The sequence below is a fragment of the Sturnus vulgaris genome, chromosome 26, assembly GCF_052056855.1.
Source record: "Sturnus vulgaris isolate bStuVul1 chromosome 26, bStuVul1.hap1, whole genome shotgun sequence".
Lineage (NCBI taxonomy): Eukaryota > Metazoa > Chordata > Aves > Passeriformes > Sturnidae > Sturnus > Sturnus vulgaris.
This window is the reverse complement of record NC_142268.1, coordinates 2,895,925-2,911,415: the sequence shown is the minus strand read 5'-3', so window position 1 is coordinate 2,911,415 and position 15,491 is coordinate 2,895,925. Positions and strand designations below refer to the sequence as shown.

At 60.4% G+C, this 15,491-nt stretch overlaps 1 protein-coding gene across 5 annotated transcripts; it reads left to right on the top strand.

Moving 5' to 3' along the window:
* Positions 1-715: 715 nt before the first annotated feature.
* Positions 716-14,888, top strand: TLE2 (TLE family member 2, transcriptional corepressor). Of its 5 annotated transcripts, none has more exons than XM_088179352.1 (20): positions 716-928; positions 1,013-1,110; positions 1,525-1,588; positions 2,782-2,826; positions 4,656-4,718; positions 4,943-5,017; positions 5,513-5,705; positions 7,754-7,770; positions 8,729-8,821; positions 9,119-9,163; positions 10,196-10,321; positions 11,367-11,508; positions 11,908-12,068; positions 12,417-12,493; positions 12,920-13,169; positions 13,343-13,590; positions 13,702-13,849; positions 13,931-14,081; positions 14,212-14,288; positions 14,371-14,888. In XM_088179352.1, the coding sequence occupies exons 1-20, from the start codon at positions 905-907 to the stop codon at positions 14,476-14,478; spliced, it is 2,205 nt and encodes a 734-aa protein (XP_088035478.1). In that variant the 5' UTR covers positions 716-904; the 3' UTR covers positions 14,479-14,888. The 5 variants fall into 5 exon arrangements, 4 of the variants coding, with proteins under 4 accessions (XP_088035478.1, XP_088035477.1, XP_088035475.1 ...); XM_088179351.1 differs by having other exon boundaries at positions 773-928; positions 13,931-14,085; XR_015808538.1 differs by having other exon boundaries at positions 774-928; positions 13,706-13,849.
* Positions 14,889-15,491: the final 603 nt, after the last annotated feature.

Here is a 15,491-nt window from a genome sequence, read left to right as displayed (position 1 = left end):
GCCGGTGCGAGCGCCGCCGCTGCGGGCTGTGGGGCCGGTTAAGGTGGAGCGGGCGAAGGGGACAGGATGGGGAAGCTCCGCTGTGCCCCACCCCTGCCGGCGGGGCTGCCCCGGGCACACCAAGGGCTGGTCCCGACGGACCCCAGCCCGTCCGGTGCCCGCGCTGACGGTGCACCGGGGCTCGCTGCCCTCGCTGTCTCCGGCTCGGCAGGCGCTGTCCTGTTGCACTCGTTTGTGATGTCCGCCCCCGCGCGCTGCCCCGCCGGGGGCCGGTGTCGCGTCCGCCCACTGCCTCGGGAGCGGTGGCAGCGCCCGGCATCGCTCCCCGGGGACCGGGCTGCCCCAGGGACGGGGGAAGCTGCGGGCCGAGTGGGACCGCGCTGGGGGACGCGCGCGTAGCTGAGCCCGGGGCGGCAGAAGCGCCCGGTGAGCCCCGGGCTGGGGCAGCCCTGAGGGCAGGCGCCTCCCGAGCGGCTCCGTTCGGGCCTGGAGCGGTGGCTCCAGGGCCGGCGCATTCCCCGAGCTCCCCTTGGTCTCCGGCACCGCCGTGCGAGCGCGGGGCCGCCAGGGTCACGAGGCCGGAGCGGGAGCTCCGGTGCCGCGCTCGCGTTGTCCCGAGCCCCGCGGGGACGCGCCTCCTTAAGCGGGCGCGGGCGGCCGGGGCGCGCGGGGCCGGGCGGCCGCTCCCCCCCACCGGGGCCGCCCCAGCCCCGCCCCGGCCCCGCCGGGGGCGAGCGGAGACCCCGGGAGCGCCGCCCGCGCCCCGGCGGAGCCGCTCGGCGACACCCCGGATCCCCGCCGAGCCCAGGCACCCCCGTGCCCTGGCGGGGGCAGCCCCCGAGGGAGGGGCGGGCAGCAGCGCCCGGGGAGCGGGGGGGCCGGGCCGCCAGCCCGGGAGCTCAGGATGTTCCCGCAGGGACGGCACCCGGTAAGTGCCGCGGGGGCGGCGGGGCCGGGCCGGGCCGTGCCGGGGCGCCGAGCCGCAGCCTCCAGCCGGGCTGTCTCTCCGCAGCCCCCGCTCCAGCCCGGGCAGCCCTTCAAGTTCTCGGTGCTGGAGATCTGCGACCGCATCAAGGAAGAATTTCAGTTCCTGCAGGCGCAGTACCACAGGTGGGGCGGGGGGTGACAGGGCTGGGGGCAGAGGTGTGATGGGACAAGGGAGGCTGGAGCGCTGGAACAGGGGGGAAAGTGGGGAAAGAGGTGGTGGAGAAAAGGCGCCTGGGGAAGGGAGCGCCTGCGGAGGAAGGGGAGAGGGGTTTGGGCTGAGGGGCAGCGTGAAACCATCAGCTGGGGAGCCAGGTCTTGAGCGGGGGTCCCAAGGGGAAGATCAGCCGCGTTTTCTCTGGCTGAGCGAGGTGTAGGGGCAGGGAGGGGACAGAGCTCTTGGTGGGTGCCACAGGTGTGTGCACAGCGGGTGCCCCAGGGAGGGCAGGCAGGAGATGTGCTGAGCTTGCCGAGGTCCCAGGGATGGGGACGGGCGGGATGGGGCAGGAGCCGAATGGAAGCCCTGGCTCCCCTTTGCAGCCTGAAGCTGGAATGCGAGAAGCTGGTGAGCGAGAAGACCGAGATGCAGAGACATTATGTCATGGTGAGCTGCCCCTATCGTGTCCCCCTGCCTCCCCTGAAGGGCTGTCCCCCTGGGCTACTGCCCTCTGACAGATCTGGGTGCTGGGGCTCCTCTCAGCCACTCGCCCAAAGGAGCCACTGCCCTGCCCTGTGCTGACCTTGGGGCTGGGGAGATGTGAGGGAGGAAGGAGTTAATCACCATTTCTAGTAGCGCTGGCTCTTTTGCTGCTGTCTCGGTGCTCAGTGCTGCTTGAGCCTGGGAATCCTGCCATAGATTTGGTCTTTTTTTTGTGTGTGTGTGTGTGTTTTGGTTTTGTTTTTTTTCACCTTTTTCTATCTGGCCTTGTAAGACAGCTCCCCACTCCTCCCTCTCTCTCCCCCGATGGGTGGGTATTTAAGAACTGATTCTCCAGGGCTCGTGGTTTGGGTGGAAGGGGAAGGAGCAGGGCAGGAGCCCTCCAGAGTTGTCAATGAGGGGTTAACAGGCCCCAAGACAGACTGACCTGGGCACCAGCCAGAGCCTGCCACGACAGGGGAGCTACTGGGAGGAAGGAAAGAGGATGGGGACAGCAGAGCAGTTCCTTCTCCTTCACTGTCTGACCTTACTGGCCCCTCTGGGGAAAGTCGGGGAACCCAAGTGACACCATCCAAGGGGCAAAAAGATGAGAACGTGGGCAAACCCCATCCAGGGGGTGAATACAGCCCTGTCTGTGAGGCCAGGGTGTTGATACTGCAGGGCATGTTCCTCTCACCCATCAGCTGGGATCCTTCCCCGCATCCTGGAGGCTCAGGGATTTCCAGAAGTGGATTGCTACCTGTGGAATTGGCTTTGCTGGAGGAAAGCAGGTCCCCGGGTGTGAGGGATTGGGGTCAGCACCCCTGGCAGAGTCACTGGTGGCTGCTGGAGGGTGTAAATTGTTGTCATCTTTGCTCTGCACAGGCTGAGCGGGTGGGCAACTGTGCCAGGGTGCGAAAACAGGTTCTAAGTGGGGTGGGACGAGCCAGGACAGGACCTGGGGGGCAGCAGGACTGGCTTCCCCTGGCTTAAACAAGTGCAGAAATTGCAGGTGTTAGCAGCCTGTGGCTGCTCCCTACCTTGTCCCAAGCTCCTGGCACAGCATCCCAGCCATTCCTTGTGGGCTGGAGCTAGCCAAACCCCGGGCTGGTCCTGGGCCGGCTGCTCTAACCAGGCTGTGTTGTGGTTTTTTCTCTCAGTACTACGAGATGTCCTATGGCCTGAACATTGAAATGCACAAGCAGGTAAGTGCAATGGGGGCTGGGCCAACAGCAGGGGAGGGTGGGGGAAGAGGCCAAGGTTGGAGACTTTGTTGGAAAATGATCTCCCTTGAGCCCGTGGAGCTCTGATGGCATGGGAGGTGTGACAAGTCCGTGCCAGGGACGGGCTTGCCAAGGGATCCAGCAGTTGTCAGGATGTGTTATTGAGTTCCCCATCCCAAAGACAAACTGCTCAGAGCCCTGCTGTGAGCCCTGGTGCCTCCCTGCAGCGCTTCCCTGGGGCCCCACTTGAAGGAGGGATGTGGAGGAAACAGCAGGAGCTAGAGCCCAGAGGCAAATGGATTGTCTTTCTTTTCTTTTTTTCTTAATCCCCTTTTCCTTTCCCAAAGCCAGAGGAGTGTTTTCACCCTTCCCTGGTTCCCCTTTTGTTCCAGCGTTAATTTGCTTTCCCTCTTCAGATTTATCAATCTAGTCATCATGGGCTCTCTGCCAGGGAAATTAGTTTGGACCAATGCCTGACAAAGTGGCAAGTCAACTGCCATATCCCTCCAGCTGGCTCAGCCCCTCCGAGTTTGCTCCTTTTGTTAGCAGGGAGCGTGGTGGAGACCACGAGCACATTCCTGCCACCCTTGCATGCTCCAAGATCCAGTGGGACTGGGAGCCAGGGGTACCCCAAACCAAGTGGGGCCAGGGACTGCTCATGAGGTGATAGAGGTGGTGGCCAAGTGGTTGAGAAGTGTGAGCCTGGGCAGGAGAGGGCTGGAGGAGGGGGTCTCTGGCTCTGTGGGCATGGTGGCAGTAGCTGAGAGAGCAGCAGGGACCTGCAGGTGAGCACAGGGTGCTGGTGGGTGTGGGGCACAGCAGCCTCTGAGCACAGCAGGTAAATGTTCCCTTTGTTCTCCCTTGGCTCCGAGCCTGGTGTGACCTCTGCAACACCGGCAGGGATTGTCAGAAACCTGAGCTGATAAAACCCTTCAGAGCAGCCAGTCCCAGGGTGGATTTACGGGGGGGTGGGAATCCAGTTTTCCCCAGGAGATGTGGGTTTTCTCTTGGAGAGTCTGGGCTGGAAGTCGCAGCCCCTTTCCTCGGAAGTGCCGCTCACACTGGTGGGAACGCAGCCCAGCTGTGGGTTTGTCTGCAACCACAGAGCCTCTCCTCAGAGGATGCACTGGGTTTTCTGCTTTCCCTTGTGGGCAGGGGCAGGTCTGGGGGTGCTTTGTGCCTCTGAAGGAGCAGAGGGAGCTGTCCCAGGGCTTGATGGGGATGGGAGTGGAGTGCCTGCTCCGGGTCAGGGCTGGTACAAACAGCAGAGCCTTGGGGAATTTGCTGGTGCGATGCCAAGGGGGCTGAATCTGTGCAGTTCTGCATCCTGGTTGGTCTGCCCCGGCTTTGAGTTGGATGTTTGGGAAGGGAAGGCACAGGGAGGGCTCGCTGCCAGCGCCTGTGGCTCGGCTCCCCTCCATCCCTGCCCGCTGGCCACGGCAGCCCGCAGAGCCAGGATGGGTTTGGGCTGAGCAAAGCCAGCTGGGCTGCGAAAGGACTGACAGCTTGGAGCTTGCCTTGGCCTGGGGCCACGGAGGGATTTAGACGTGGGTTCCCTCCCATGTGCCTGGCAGCCTAAGGGGGTCCAGCAGCCCTGGGCAGAGCCCTCCCTTGGCAGCAGCTCGGGAAATCCCAGCAGGGATGCAGAGGCAGCAGGAGAATTTCCGCCAAGAGGGCGTGGGTGGGGAGAGTTTAACTCCTCCGCCAAGGCTGAGTGTTTGCAGGATGCTTGGCTGCTGCAGGGGGGGCAGGATGGGGCTCAGAACCCTCCATCTCTGGTGATACCTGCTGATACCTGCTTCCTCTTTCAGGCAGAGATTGTCAAGAGGCTGAGTGCCATTTGTGCCCAGATTATTCCCTTCCTGACGCAGGAGGTGAGGAGGAGGCGTGAGGGGGTGCATCAGATTGCTCTGGCTTCTTGGGAAGGACGAATCAAAGTCCAACCTGAGCAGCAGGAGGTTTGGGGGAAGAAAACCTCCATGCCTGGGCTGGAGGGGTGGGAGAAGGGGCTGTGCAGGGCTGGGTGGGGCGATGTGGAGCCAAGTGCTCCCTCCAGCCAGGAGCACGGTGTGACCACCCCCGTGCTCTTCCTCCCCAGCACCAGCAGCAGGTCCTGCAGGCAGTGGAACGGGCCAAGCAGGTGACCATGGGGGAGCTCAACAGCATCGTCGGGGTGAGTTGCACTGCCTGGATATGGGCAAAGACTCTTTCCTGCCTGGGGGCCCTGCAGTGATGAGGGAGGTCAGGGTTTTTACTATTGTGGTACACCCATTGTGGTGAAGGGATTTGCCACGGTGTGCTGGAGGCGTTGGATGCCCTCTGGGAGGGCAGAGCAGGGCAGAGCCCTGGCTTGGGCTCTGCCGTGTGCTGGGGTCGTGTCTGCAGCAGGGAGGGACTCGCGGGTGGAAGGAGAAAAACAAAGTCCAGAGAGAGAATAAAAGAGGCTGTGCTGTGCTGAGCCTGCTGACCCCTCGGAGCCCGGGCAGCCCTCGGGGGGCAGGGGCAGGGGTGTGACCCAGCCTGCGCAGCCCCGACAGCTCCGCTGCCCCCTCCTCGTCCCTGTCTCATCCCATCGAGCTTCGCATCGCAGCCCGCGGGGAGGGGAGGGCCCGGGCATGGCTGCGGCTGCCTCCTCCACATCCAGGACCATTTGCTCTTTCTCTTTCAGCAGCAGCAGCTTCAGCACCTCTCCCACCACGCATCCCCCCTCCCGCTGACACCCCACCCCTCCAGCATGCAGCCCTCTAGCCTGAGCGGGGCCAGCGGCACCTCGGGGCTCCTGGCCCTCTCGGGGGCACTGATGGCACAGGCTCAGCTGGCCACCAAGGAGGACAAAGTGGCCCAGGATGGGGAGAACAGAGGTAAGGGGAAGAAGCACAGCTGGGTTAACCCTTTAAAGGCTGGCTGAGCCAGTGCTGGGCAGCGTGTGCAGGGATCCTGCTGCTTGCTCTGCCTCTTTCTTGAGGCTCCTGGCTGCTGCATCCCCGGGGATGGCAAATCCAGCTCATGAAATGCCTGCAGCCCCAGGAGGCTGGCTCTATTTCTGACCTGGGAACTGCTGCTCTGCAGTGATGCAGTGTGCAGCCCTGGCTCTGGGCAAGGGTTTGTGCACACACACAGGTCTCCCTGCTCCCCTGGGTGTTTCCAGTGCGTGAGGGTCCCCTCCTCCATTTGCTCCCACCGCAAAGAAATCCTTTCTTTTTACACTGTAGTTCACACCAATTAAAGATCTGATACTTAAAGATGAGACTTTTAGGGAAAATACTGTAGCAAGCCCCTGGTAGAAACTGTGACAGGCACAGGCCTGGGGCAAGGAATTTAGAAAGCAGAGCCTCATTGCGTGTGTTGTGCTGTGTAAATTACACTAATTCCTAGTCCATATGGGTGCCTCCTCCTGTCAGGATCACCGAGTGCCTTACAAACATCATCAATATTTAATCATCGTTAAATCAGTGCTCTGAATGCTGCTGGCAGGCCTGGGCCAAATTAGTAACGCTGCCCAGCTTTACTCGTGGCCTGTTGCTGCACAAAGGAGAAGCTGCTCTGAGCTCAAGTCACCTTTTCAGAGCACAGGCATGGAGTGGTTGTGCTGAGAGGAGGCAGGGACAAGGAGAGAGGCTCTGGGCAGCTCTGTGGGCTGGAAACAGGCAGCCAAATTTAGCAGGAGTGATGTTTCCCTGCAGACTCCCCTGGGGAAGATGCTGACTGAAAAGCACTTGGGTCAGGACCCAAGAGTAGCAGCAGAGCCGGGCACTGGGTGGGGTTTGCTGCAGGTTCTCATGGTCTGGTTTGGCCTGTAAGATTTCAAGGTGGTGAAAAGAGCAGCAGGAAACTGTCGGTGGCAGCTCTGCCCCCCTGCACACAGCTGTCTGCAGTTCAAATCCTGTCCGTGTTTCTTTAAGGATGGCTTCTACAAAGGAGGAAAACAAAGTCCAGAGAGAGAATAAAAGCAGGCTGTGCTGTGCTGTGCTGAGCCTGCTTAACCCTCAGAGCCCGGGCAGCCCGTGCCTCCAGCCAGAACTTCTCTCAGCCTGGATGTTTGGCCGTGGTGAAGGCCATTCCTTATGTGAAAAAAAAAAAAAAAAGGGTTTGAAATGCTCCATCTGTCCAGGGTTAATCCTCAGTGCTCTGCCATAGTTAGGCAGAGCTGGTGTGAGTCAAGCTGAGCCAAGGGTGCAGGGCTGATGGCAGGCATCTGGTCCCACTCCAGACCACGGCCTTGGAGCAGCGCCTACAAGAATCCCTCAGCTTCCCATCCCTGCCTGCCTCTTTTTGCCAGCAGGGACCTGGACTCGTTCTCTCCAAATGCTGGTGGATCTTTAGGAGCAAAAATGAGCCAGGGAAGGTTGCTGAACCCCAGCCCACAACCCTGTGCTTGTATTTGCAGTAAATGCCTGGCACTTCTTCCAGGGCTCAGGGGAGTGGACCTGCTTTGCTGTGCATGTACAAAAACCTCAGAGAGTTTCCAAGCAGGGCTTTTAGGCATGGCTTCCTAAGGAAATAGGATGGGTGTGATTCAGGGGATCTCAGCTGGCCGGCCAGCTCGTCCCCTCCTGGTGGCTTTGGACCTGTTGTCATGTCTAGGGAAGAGATTCCTAAGCTGGGATAATTCCTTGGAAGGAGGTAGGTGGACAGAGATTCCCCTGCTTCCCTGAGGAGCAGCAAGGTGCTGACCTCCCATTAGACAACAGAGAATCTACACTGCAGGTGGGCAAATTGGGAGATCAGGTGTGATTTTTTTGTTTGTTTGTTTTCTAAACCTGTGTCCTGCTGTTTCCTGCCTTGCCTTGCTGTGCTCCCCTCTCCTTCCTGCCTGGGTATGTGGGGCACAGGCTTGGCATTAACAACCTCTTCCTGTCTTCCCCTCTGCTCTGACATGGACCTGGGATCCTCTCCCTGCTGGTTCCAGAACACACCCCAAGCCAGGTAAGTTGTGACAGGCAAGTGGCCCTGATGGCATCTCCAGTGTGCTCCGAGCTGGCCACTGGCTCCTGGGAGGGGAGGGGGCTGCTGGATGAGCTTTGCTGGCCTGGGTGGGCTGTGTTTGTATCAGGGTTTTGTAACTGAATGTTCTGGGCCACCTCAATTCAGTCTTTACTGATGCAAGGAGCTAAAGATCAAGGGCTGCTCCCAAAATAACCAGCTCTGTCCTTTTCAAGGAGTTTCCAGTTTAGGAATCATTCTGAACAGGTCTCAGAGCTCTCAGCCCCTCTGCAGTCCTTGGCTGCCCCCTCCCTCTTAGGATCCTCCCAGAACCAGAGCTGTGAAAGGAAGGGTTAATGATCTCCACTGGGGAACTGTAGGCATTAATCTTGGGCTTGCACGGTGGGAGAGGAGGAAGCAGAGGAGGTGTCTGTGATGCCATGACTGCCCAGGCACCTCCTGCAGAGATGGCCTGGGGGACAGGGATGGCCTTTTCTGCTGCCTGGTGCTGTGCCAGAGCTGCTGATCTGACTGTGCTGGGAGCCCCGGGATGGGGCATCTCCATCCCTCTCTGGCTGCATTGTCACGAGTGTGGGGATGCCAGGGGATGTGTGACACCCCTGCAGCTGCCAGCAGCATCTGGGGGAGGGCTCTTCTTCCTGCTTGGCCCCATTCTGCTTCCCAACACTCAGGGCAGGGGTTGAGGTGAAGTAAACACTGCTCCCGTGGGGATTTTCTGCTCCACCCTGGCTCGTTGTCTCTGCAGGGGTGGATCCCTCTCTGGTAGTGCTGGGGATGTTCTTCGCTTGGCTTTGGGGTTTTGGGGTCCTTCCACCAGCCAGGGAGATGCTTTGCCAGGATGGAGGTGGTCATGGAGCAGGGCCTGACGCTACTGAGAGGTGAGGGGTGTCTGTCTGCCCTCAGGGTGGCTCACACACCTTTCTGTCCCTCTCTGCCTCAGAGTGTTTCTTCCTCCCCTGCCGAGAGCCCGCAGGATGAGGAGCGGACGGGGCTGAAGCGGAAGCGGGAGGAGAAGGAGCTGCCTGGGCATTCTGTGAGTGCACCAAGGGCTGTGCCTGGGGGGAAGGTGGCTGGGGAGCCCCGTGCCAGCCCTACTGCAGAGGGCTGGGGGTCCTGAGAGCAAGGACAAACCAAAGGAGGAGCACCAGGGAGGCTCCTCAGCCTGAGGTCTGGGTCGCTGCCAGCAGGACGTGGTTGGTGTTGGTCCATGGAGGGATGTACAGGAGGAAATGGGTTCCTCTGCTGTCTGGGATCCTGGGGCAGAACACAGAGCCTGGTCCAGCATTTCCCTGTCCTGACTGAACCCTTCTGGATTTCTCCCTCCTTGCAGGACAGCGATGGGGACAAGAGTGACTACAACCTGGTGGTGGATGAGGTAAGCCCTTGGAGCCTGGCAAGGTGTCCTGCTCAAGCTGCAGTTGTTAGGTTTAGGACTCTGGTTCCCCACCTTTGGGTTCTTTGGTGCTGGGCAGCAGTGGCCAGCCAGGACACGTGCCAGCCCTGCTCCACTGCATTGTGCCAGCCAAGACTGATTCCACTCCCACTGCTCTGGGAAGCTGTGCCAGCCAGGGCTCAGCTTTGCCAGCCACAGGCTTGGCTCTGCTTCACAATCCCCTTTCAGCCCCTCTGCTGCAGCATCCCATGTAGGGAGGCTGATAAGCTGGGATGAGAGCTCCATGGAGCTGGGCTTGCTGCTGGCAGTTCCTGTGGGTGGAGATGTCCTGCCCTGCCTGACCCTCGAGCAGTCTCGATTTTAACACCCCCCCAGCGCAGGGGATTCATTAATTCCAGTCTTTTGCAATGGAACTGCCACAGGCTTCTGGTACAACCTGAGGCACACGTGACAGAACTTGATCCCAGCCAGCAATATTCTTGGTGGAGAAGATGCTTTTGGGGACATACTTGTTCCTTTTCTAGAAGACAGAGGGGAGAGAAAGACATGAAGTCTTTTGTACTTGTGCTACTTCTTAAGAAAACACAAGCCCTGAAAGGAAGATCAGCAGGAATTTGTGCAGAAAATGACACTTATGAAAGCTACTCATTGTGGTGATAAAAAGTCACAGACCTGGTTGAATGGTTATAGGAGTGCAAGAGCTGAGGGCTGGCCTTGCCTCTGAAATGGCAGCCTTGGCTCAGCTCCTTCTGTGTGCTGATCTCCATCCCTCCTTGTGAAGGCATCCGTGGCCACCAGTGTCCTTTGAACCTGCTGTCACCTCTCATTTTGCTCAAAGAGAAAAATCGAGGCCGTTTCTCATCCAGGAGGGCAGAACGGAGGCCTCTGAGCGGATGCTCCTCATTCAAGCCAAGGGGACTGATGGTGGTCCTGGGTGGCTCCCCAGGGTCCCTGCCATGCCTGCCCTCCTACCTAGAGGCGTTCCTGTTTCTCACAGAGCGATTTTACCCCCAGGACCCGCCCTCGGAGCCCGGTAGCCCTGGCCGCTCGCCCAGTCGCCGCCGGGAGCTGCCCCAGAGCCCCGCGTCCATCGGCTCCAGCGGGAGCGCCACGCCCCTGCAGCCCAAGGAGCAGAGCCCGGTGAGGAGCCCCTGGGCAGCCTGGGCTGGGGTGGCATGTGCGGCCAGCATCACGGCCCTGAATCTCTCTCTGTGGCCAGTCTGCTGCAGAAATGCCCGTGGTTTGTACCCACTGCCACCCCCTACCCTGGGGGCAGAGATCCATGCCCTCGAGGTAGGGTAAGTGCTGCTGGGCAGAGGACAGGCTCTGCAGTGTTCTCCACCCGCCTGCCTGCAGAATTCCCCAGAGCTGCTCATAGCAATTGATTTTTCCTTTTTTTTTTTTTTTTTTTCCCTGTGTTTTTTTTTCCTCCTCCTTCTTCCTTGCCAAGCACCAGTCCAGTGCTCAGATTGAAACATCAGCATGTGGGAAGGGGGAGGGATGTTTCTGCCACTCCTTGGCCTCCCAGCCACCGCAGGGACCAAGTGATAGGTCCCCCCATCTGGGGTCAGGAGCCAGCTGGGGGCTGCGGGCAGCAGCGAGCAGCAGCTCCCCAGCACAATCGGATTAGAGCAGACAAAGCGCCCTGAGCAATCTGCCAGCACAGCACGTAGCTTTTCTCTGTTATTAATTTTTTTTTTCCTTTGCTGGTGTCGACAAAATCCCCAGACAGAAAAAGCAGAAGAAATAGGAGAGGCAAGGAAAAAAAAAAGAAAGCAAGGAATGAAATAGCTGTGGGGATTGGAGAGGCTAGTTCATGCCAGGCATCCTCTTGGTCCCAGGCAGGGGATGGGGGTGCCCCCCTATGCAGGAGGAATTTTGCTTGAGGGAGCAGCAGATGTGTCTGTGGGGTTTGTGTTGGTGGGCACTGCAGGGTTGGGGCAGTTTGGGGTGACCTGAAGCTTGCATGGGGCATTTGTACCTGTGGGGAGAGTGGGGATGTGTGAAGGGCAATGGAGAGGAGAGGGGATCAGGCCCTGGATGGCCAATCCCTGTCCAGCTCCATCCAGGAGCTCCTTCTACCCTGCCAGATGTGGAGGCTGCTGGCCCAGCCGTGGGGCTGGGGAGGGCTGGCCTGGGCTCTGCTCCCACTGCTGAAGCTGCTTTTCTTTCCTCTGCTGCACAGACTGACTCTGTGGCCAGTGCTCCCACCTCCAAACCCTGCTCTTCCTCACCACCCCGTGACTCCCTCACGCCTGGCCCCGGGCCCAGCTCGGCCGTCCCACTCCGGCCACCCCCGGCCAAGGCCCCCAGCACCGACACCGTCAGTGAGTGTCCAGGGACAGCACGGGGACAGCTCTGCTGTGACAGCGCCCTGGGGCTGGGGTGGAGGGAGGCAGGATCCTGTCTGCCACCAGCAGAGCTGGCAGGGCCGTTTTGCTCCACAAAATCAGACCTATGGCCAACAGGAGCACCTCTGCCATTGCCACACACCTGGTGGGCTCAGACCTGCCGAGGGTGGTGCTCGGGGTTAGGGCAGGGTTTTTTTTTCTGTTTTTCTCTCACCAGTTGTCATTTCAGTGGGGCTGCATGAAGCTGGGTGCTTCAGGGCTTGGCAGAGGGGGCTGGAGGGGGTGGCTGTGCAGTCACCGGGCGTCCCTCTGCCCTGGGTGACGCTCGCTCGCGCCCGTGGGCCAGGGCCAAGACGCGGGTCTCTCCTCGTGCAGCTCTCCGCAGCCCCCTGAGCTCCTCCAGCCCCTACACGTCCTCCCTGGGGATGCTGCCCCACGCCACCCTCAGCGGGGAGCTCCCAGCCCCTGGTCTCTACATGGGCATCCACCTCTCACCCCAGGTCAGCAGCGCGGTGCTCTACGGCCGCTCCCCCATGGTAAGTCACCGAGGGAGGGGCTGGGTGTGCTGGCTCTGCTGCCTGTCCCCCCTGGGCAACATCTGGGGCTTGAGCCGGGGGGTGCAGCCGTAGGAAGGGCTCCCTGCCAGAGCTGGCTGGGTTGTGAGGCTGCTGGAGGCTTCAGTGCACTCAGAGAAGCCTCTACTGGTTCCACTGGTGTGTAACTCTGGGAACCCATTTTGGCCTTGGTCACCACATGTGAGGACACAGCGAGCAGGGAGCTTGCATAGAGCCAGACTGGCCTGGTCCCAGGGTGTGCAGGGAAAGGACTGAGCCCAGCTTTGGTGTCCTCTGCTCCGCTCCTCATGTGCCCTTTGCTCTGTGCAGGTGGCATTTGAGTCGCACCCTCACCTGAGGGCTTCCACCCTCTCCTCTTCACTCTCCACCATCCCTGGAGGGAAGCCGTAAGTGGCTGCACATGCTGGGGCTGCAGGGAGGGTGGGGGCAAGGGGCTGATTGCTGGCAGCATCTCCCTCCCAAGGGTTCGCCCAGGACAGGGCAGGGTTCAGGGGGAGCTCTCTCCAATCCCAAATCCAGCACAGCCATTTCACTCCTGGCAGCTGGTGGTAACAAGGAGCTGGGTAATTAAAGACCTCGTTAGCAAGAGCACAACCGGCACCTTCCACCTTGGCTTGAGAGAGGTTAACACCTGCCCTCAGGCATCACACGGGTTGTTCAGGCCTCTCTTCTGCTCCCTTCTACTGAACAATCCTTCCATTCCTCTGACTCCAAACCCTGCTGCCTGTGTCAGACCCGCTGGGACCCGCGTGGCACCGGCCGCTGTCCACGCAGGATTCTGCTCTGCTTCTCACTGCTCTGCTCCCTTGCAGTGCCTACTCCTTCCACGTCAGCGCTGACGGGCAGATGCAGCCGGTGCCTTTCCCCCCCGACGCCCTCATCGGCTCCGGCATCCCCCGGCACGCGCGGCAGCTGCACACCCTGACCCACGGCGAGGTGGTGTGTGCTGTCACCATCAGCAACTCCACACGACACGTCTACACCGGCGGCAAGGGCTGTGTCAAGGTGTGGGACGTGGGGCAGCCGGGCACCAAGACGGCCGTGGCTCAGCTGGACTGCCTGGTGAGGAGCAGGAGGAGCAGAAAAGCCTTTGGGTGTGGTTGACAAGGGGAATGTGCCCCTATTCCAGTGGAGGGGACACAGGGGCCTTTCAGAAGGAGATGTGTCTCCTGCAAGCCCCCGTGTGCTCATCATCTCCTCCTTGCCTTGCCCTGTTGCCTGTTCCCCCCATTCAGAACCGTGACAACTACATCCGTTCCTGCAAGCTGCTCCCCGACGGCCGCAGCCTGATCGTGGGGGGGGAGGCCAGCACCCTGTCCATCTGGGACCTGGCAGCCCCCACGCCCCGCATCAAGGCTGAGCTCACCTCCTCTGCCCCCGCCTGCTACGCCCTGGCCATCAGCCCTGATGCCAAAGTCTGCTTCTCCTGCTGCAGCGACGGCAACATCGTGGTGTGGGACCTGCAGAACCAGACGATGGTGAGGTGAGTCTGGGCAGGGGCTATAGGGCAAGCACAAGGGGAGATGCTGGCTCTTGGGGAGCTGGCCTTCCCTGACATCTGTGCCCTCCTCCTCTCCATCCCCCTCTTTCCCAGGCAGTTTCAAGGCCACACGGACGGTGCCAGCTGCATTGACATCTCTAACTATGGCACCAAGCTGTGGACAGGAGGGCTGGACAACACCGTGCGCTGCTGGGACCTGCGGGAGGGGCGGCAGCTGCAGCAGCACGACTTCAGCTCCCAGGTAGGGCTGGAGCCCTCTGGCTGCACCACGGGGCCAGGTGGGACCTGCTGGGCCACTGTGTGAGCCTGACTGTCTCCTCAGATCTTCTCCCTGGGCTACTGCCCCATGGGAGAGTGGCTGGCGGTGGGGATGGAGAGCAGCAACGTGGAGATCCTGCACGTCACCAAACCCGACAAGTACCAGCTGCACCTCCACGAGAGCTGTGTCCTCTCTCTCAAATTCGCCTCCTGTGGTAGGCAAGGGCTGTTTTTTCTGTCTGGGCTGTGGATAGCCTTAGATTTATCTCTTTGGTTTATTCCCCCATGCTCAGCTCCCATGAATGGAGTCCCAGACCTTGACACCCACTTTGTCTCCTGTCCCAGGGAAGTGGTTTGTGAGCACGGGGAAGGACAACCTGCTCAACGCCTGGAGAGCACCCTATGGAGCCAGCATCTTCCAGGTGGGCTGAGGCATTTGTGCAGGGGGATGATGTTGGCTCCAGGCACCAGCCCTGCTCTCACCTCCTGCCCTCTCACTCACAGTCTAAGGAGTCCTCGTCAGTCCTGAGCTGTGACATCTCTGTCAACGACAAATTCATCGTTACGGGCTCTGGCGACAAGAAGGCCACAGTGTACGAGGTGGTTTACTGACTCCTGTCACCCTCCCTGCTCCATCAGGAAAGGGGACACACCTTGCCCAAAGCCATCAAGGCTCCAGTGCTGCACCTGCCCTCCTACAGCTCTACTTTCCCTCCTCCTCCACTGCTTTCAGACACCAAACCAGCCCCATTCTCCTGCCCCTGTTCCTGCAGAAGGATGCTGGGTGTAGCCTGGCATGGCCTGAGGCTGGGCAAGGGCTAAGCTGGACATCCTTGGCCCTGTCTGTCCCTCAGGCCGGCTGCACAGGGAGCTGGACAAAGCCTGAGAGCGTGCGTCTCTCGAATTACTGCTACTGATTTAATGGCACCCATTTTCTGCTGCAGAAACAGCTGTAAATTATCAGTAAAGAAATGTATTTAACTATGTTTTCAATCCCTTACTAATAAAAAGGAACAAAAGAAGGGCTGGGCTGGTTCTTGGCATGGGTCCTTGCCAGCCAGTGCTGCCAGCTGTGCCAAGGGCTGGGCTCTCAAGGGTGTCCTGGGGCGCTGCTTTTGGCCAGCAGCACAGGGGATGACGCTCCCAGCGTGGCAGAGGTGTGGCTGCTGGCTTGCCATGGCAGCTCCAGCACCACTCTGTGGTGCCTGTGGTGAGCTGTGGCTGGGGGCAGGAGCCCAGAGCAGCTGCCACACCGCAGCCACTGTCATGCTGCTCCCTTGCCAGCCCCGGGGCTCTTGGGACCAGCCCTGCTTGCCCACGGCAGTGCTGGCGGGCGGCCAGACCGATAAGGCAAGCGCTGAGTGCTCACATCTCATTTCCTTCAAAAACCACTTCCTCCAGCGCCGGCCTCTCCCCCGCACACCCCGCGGAGCCCGGGGCTGTTCCACCGGCGGCACCGCAGAGCCACCACCGAGCTCTGTGCCCACACTGCCGGTCCTGGCTCCTGCTTCCCCACCACAGCCAGGGCCAGGGATGGGCTCTGCCCACAGAGGAGCTGCCTCAGACCCACCTCGACACAGGAAAGGAGCAGCAAGTTGTGACCAAAAGTGATGAAGCTCCTGTCA

Bases quoted from the DNA above. Each gene is read 5' to 3' on its own strand.
- TLE2 (XM_088179352.1), top strand. From the start codon at position 905: ATGTTCCCGCAGGGACGGCACCCG. The intron at 13,591-13,701 runs GTGAGTCTGGGC...CCTCTTTCCCAG, and splicing joins CAGAACCAGACGATGGTGAG to GCAGTTTCAAGGCCACACGG. The intron at 14,289-14,370 runs GTGGGCTGAGGC...TCTCACTCACAG, and splicing joins ATGGAGCCAGCATCTTCCAG to TCTAAGGAGTCCTCGTCAGT.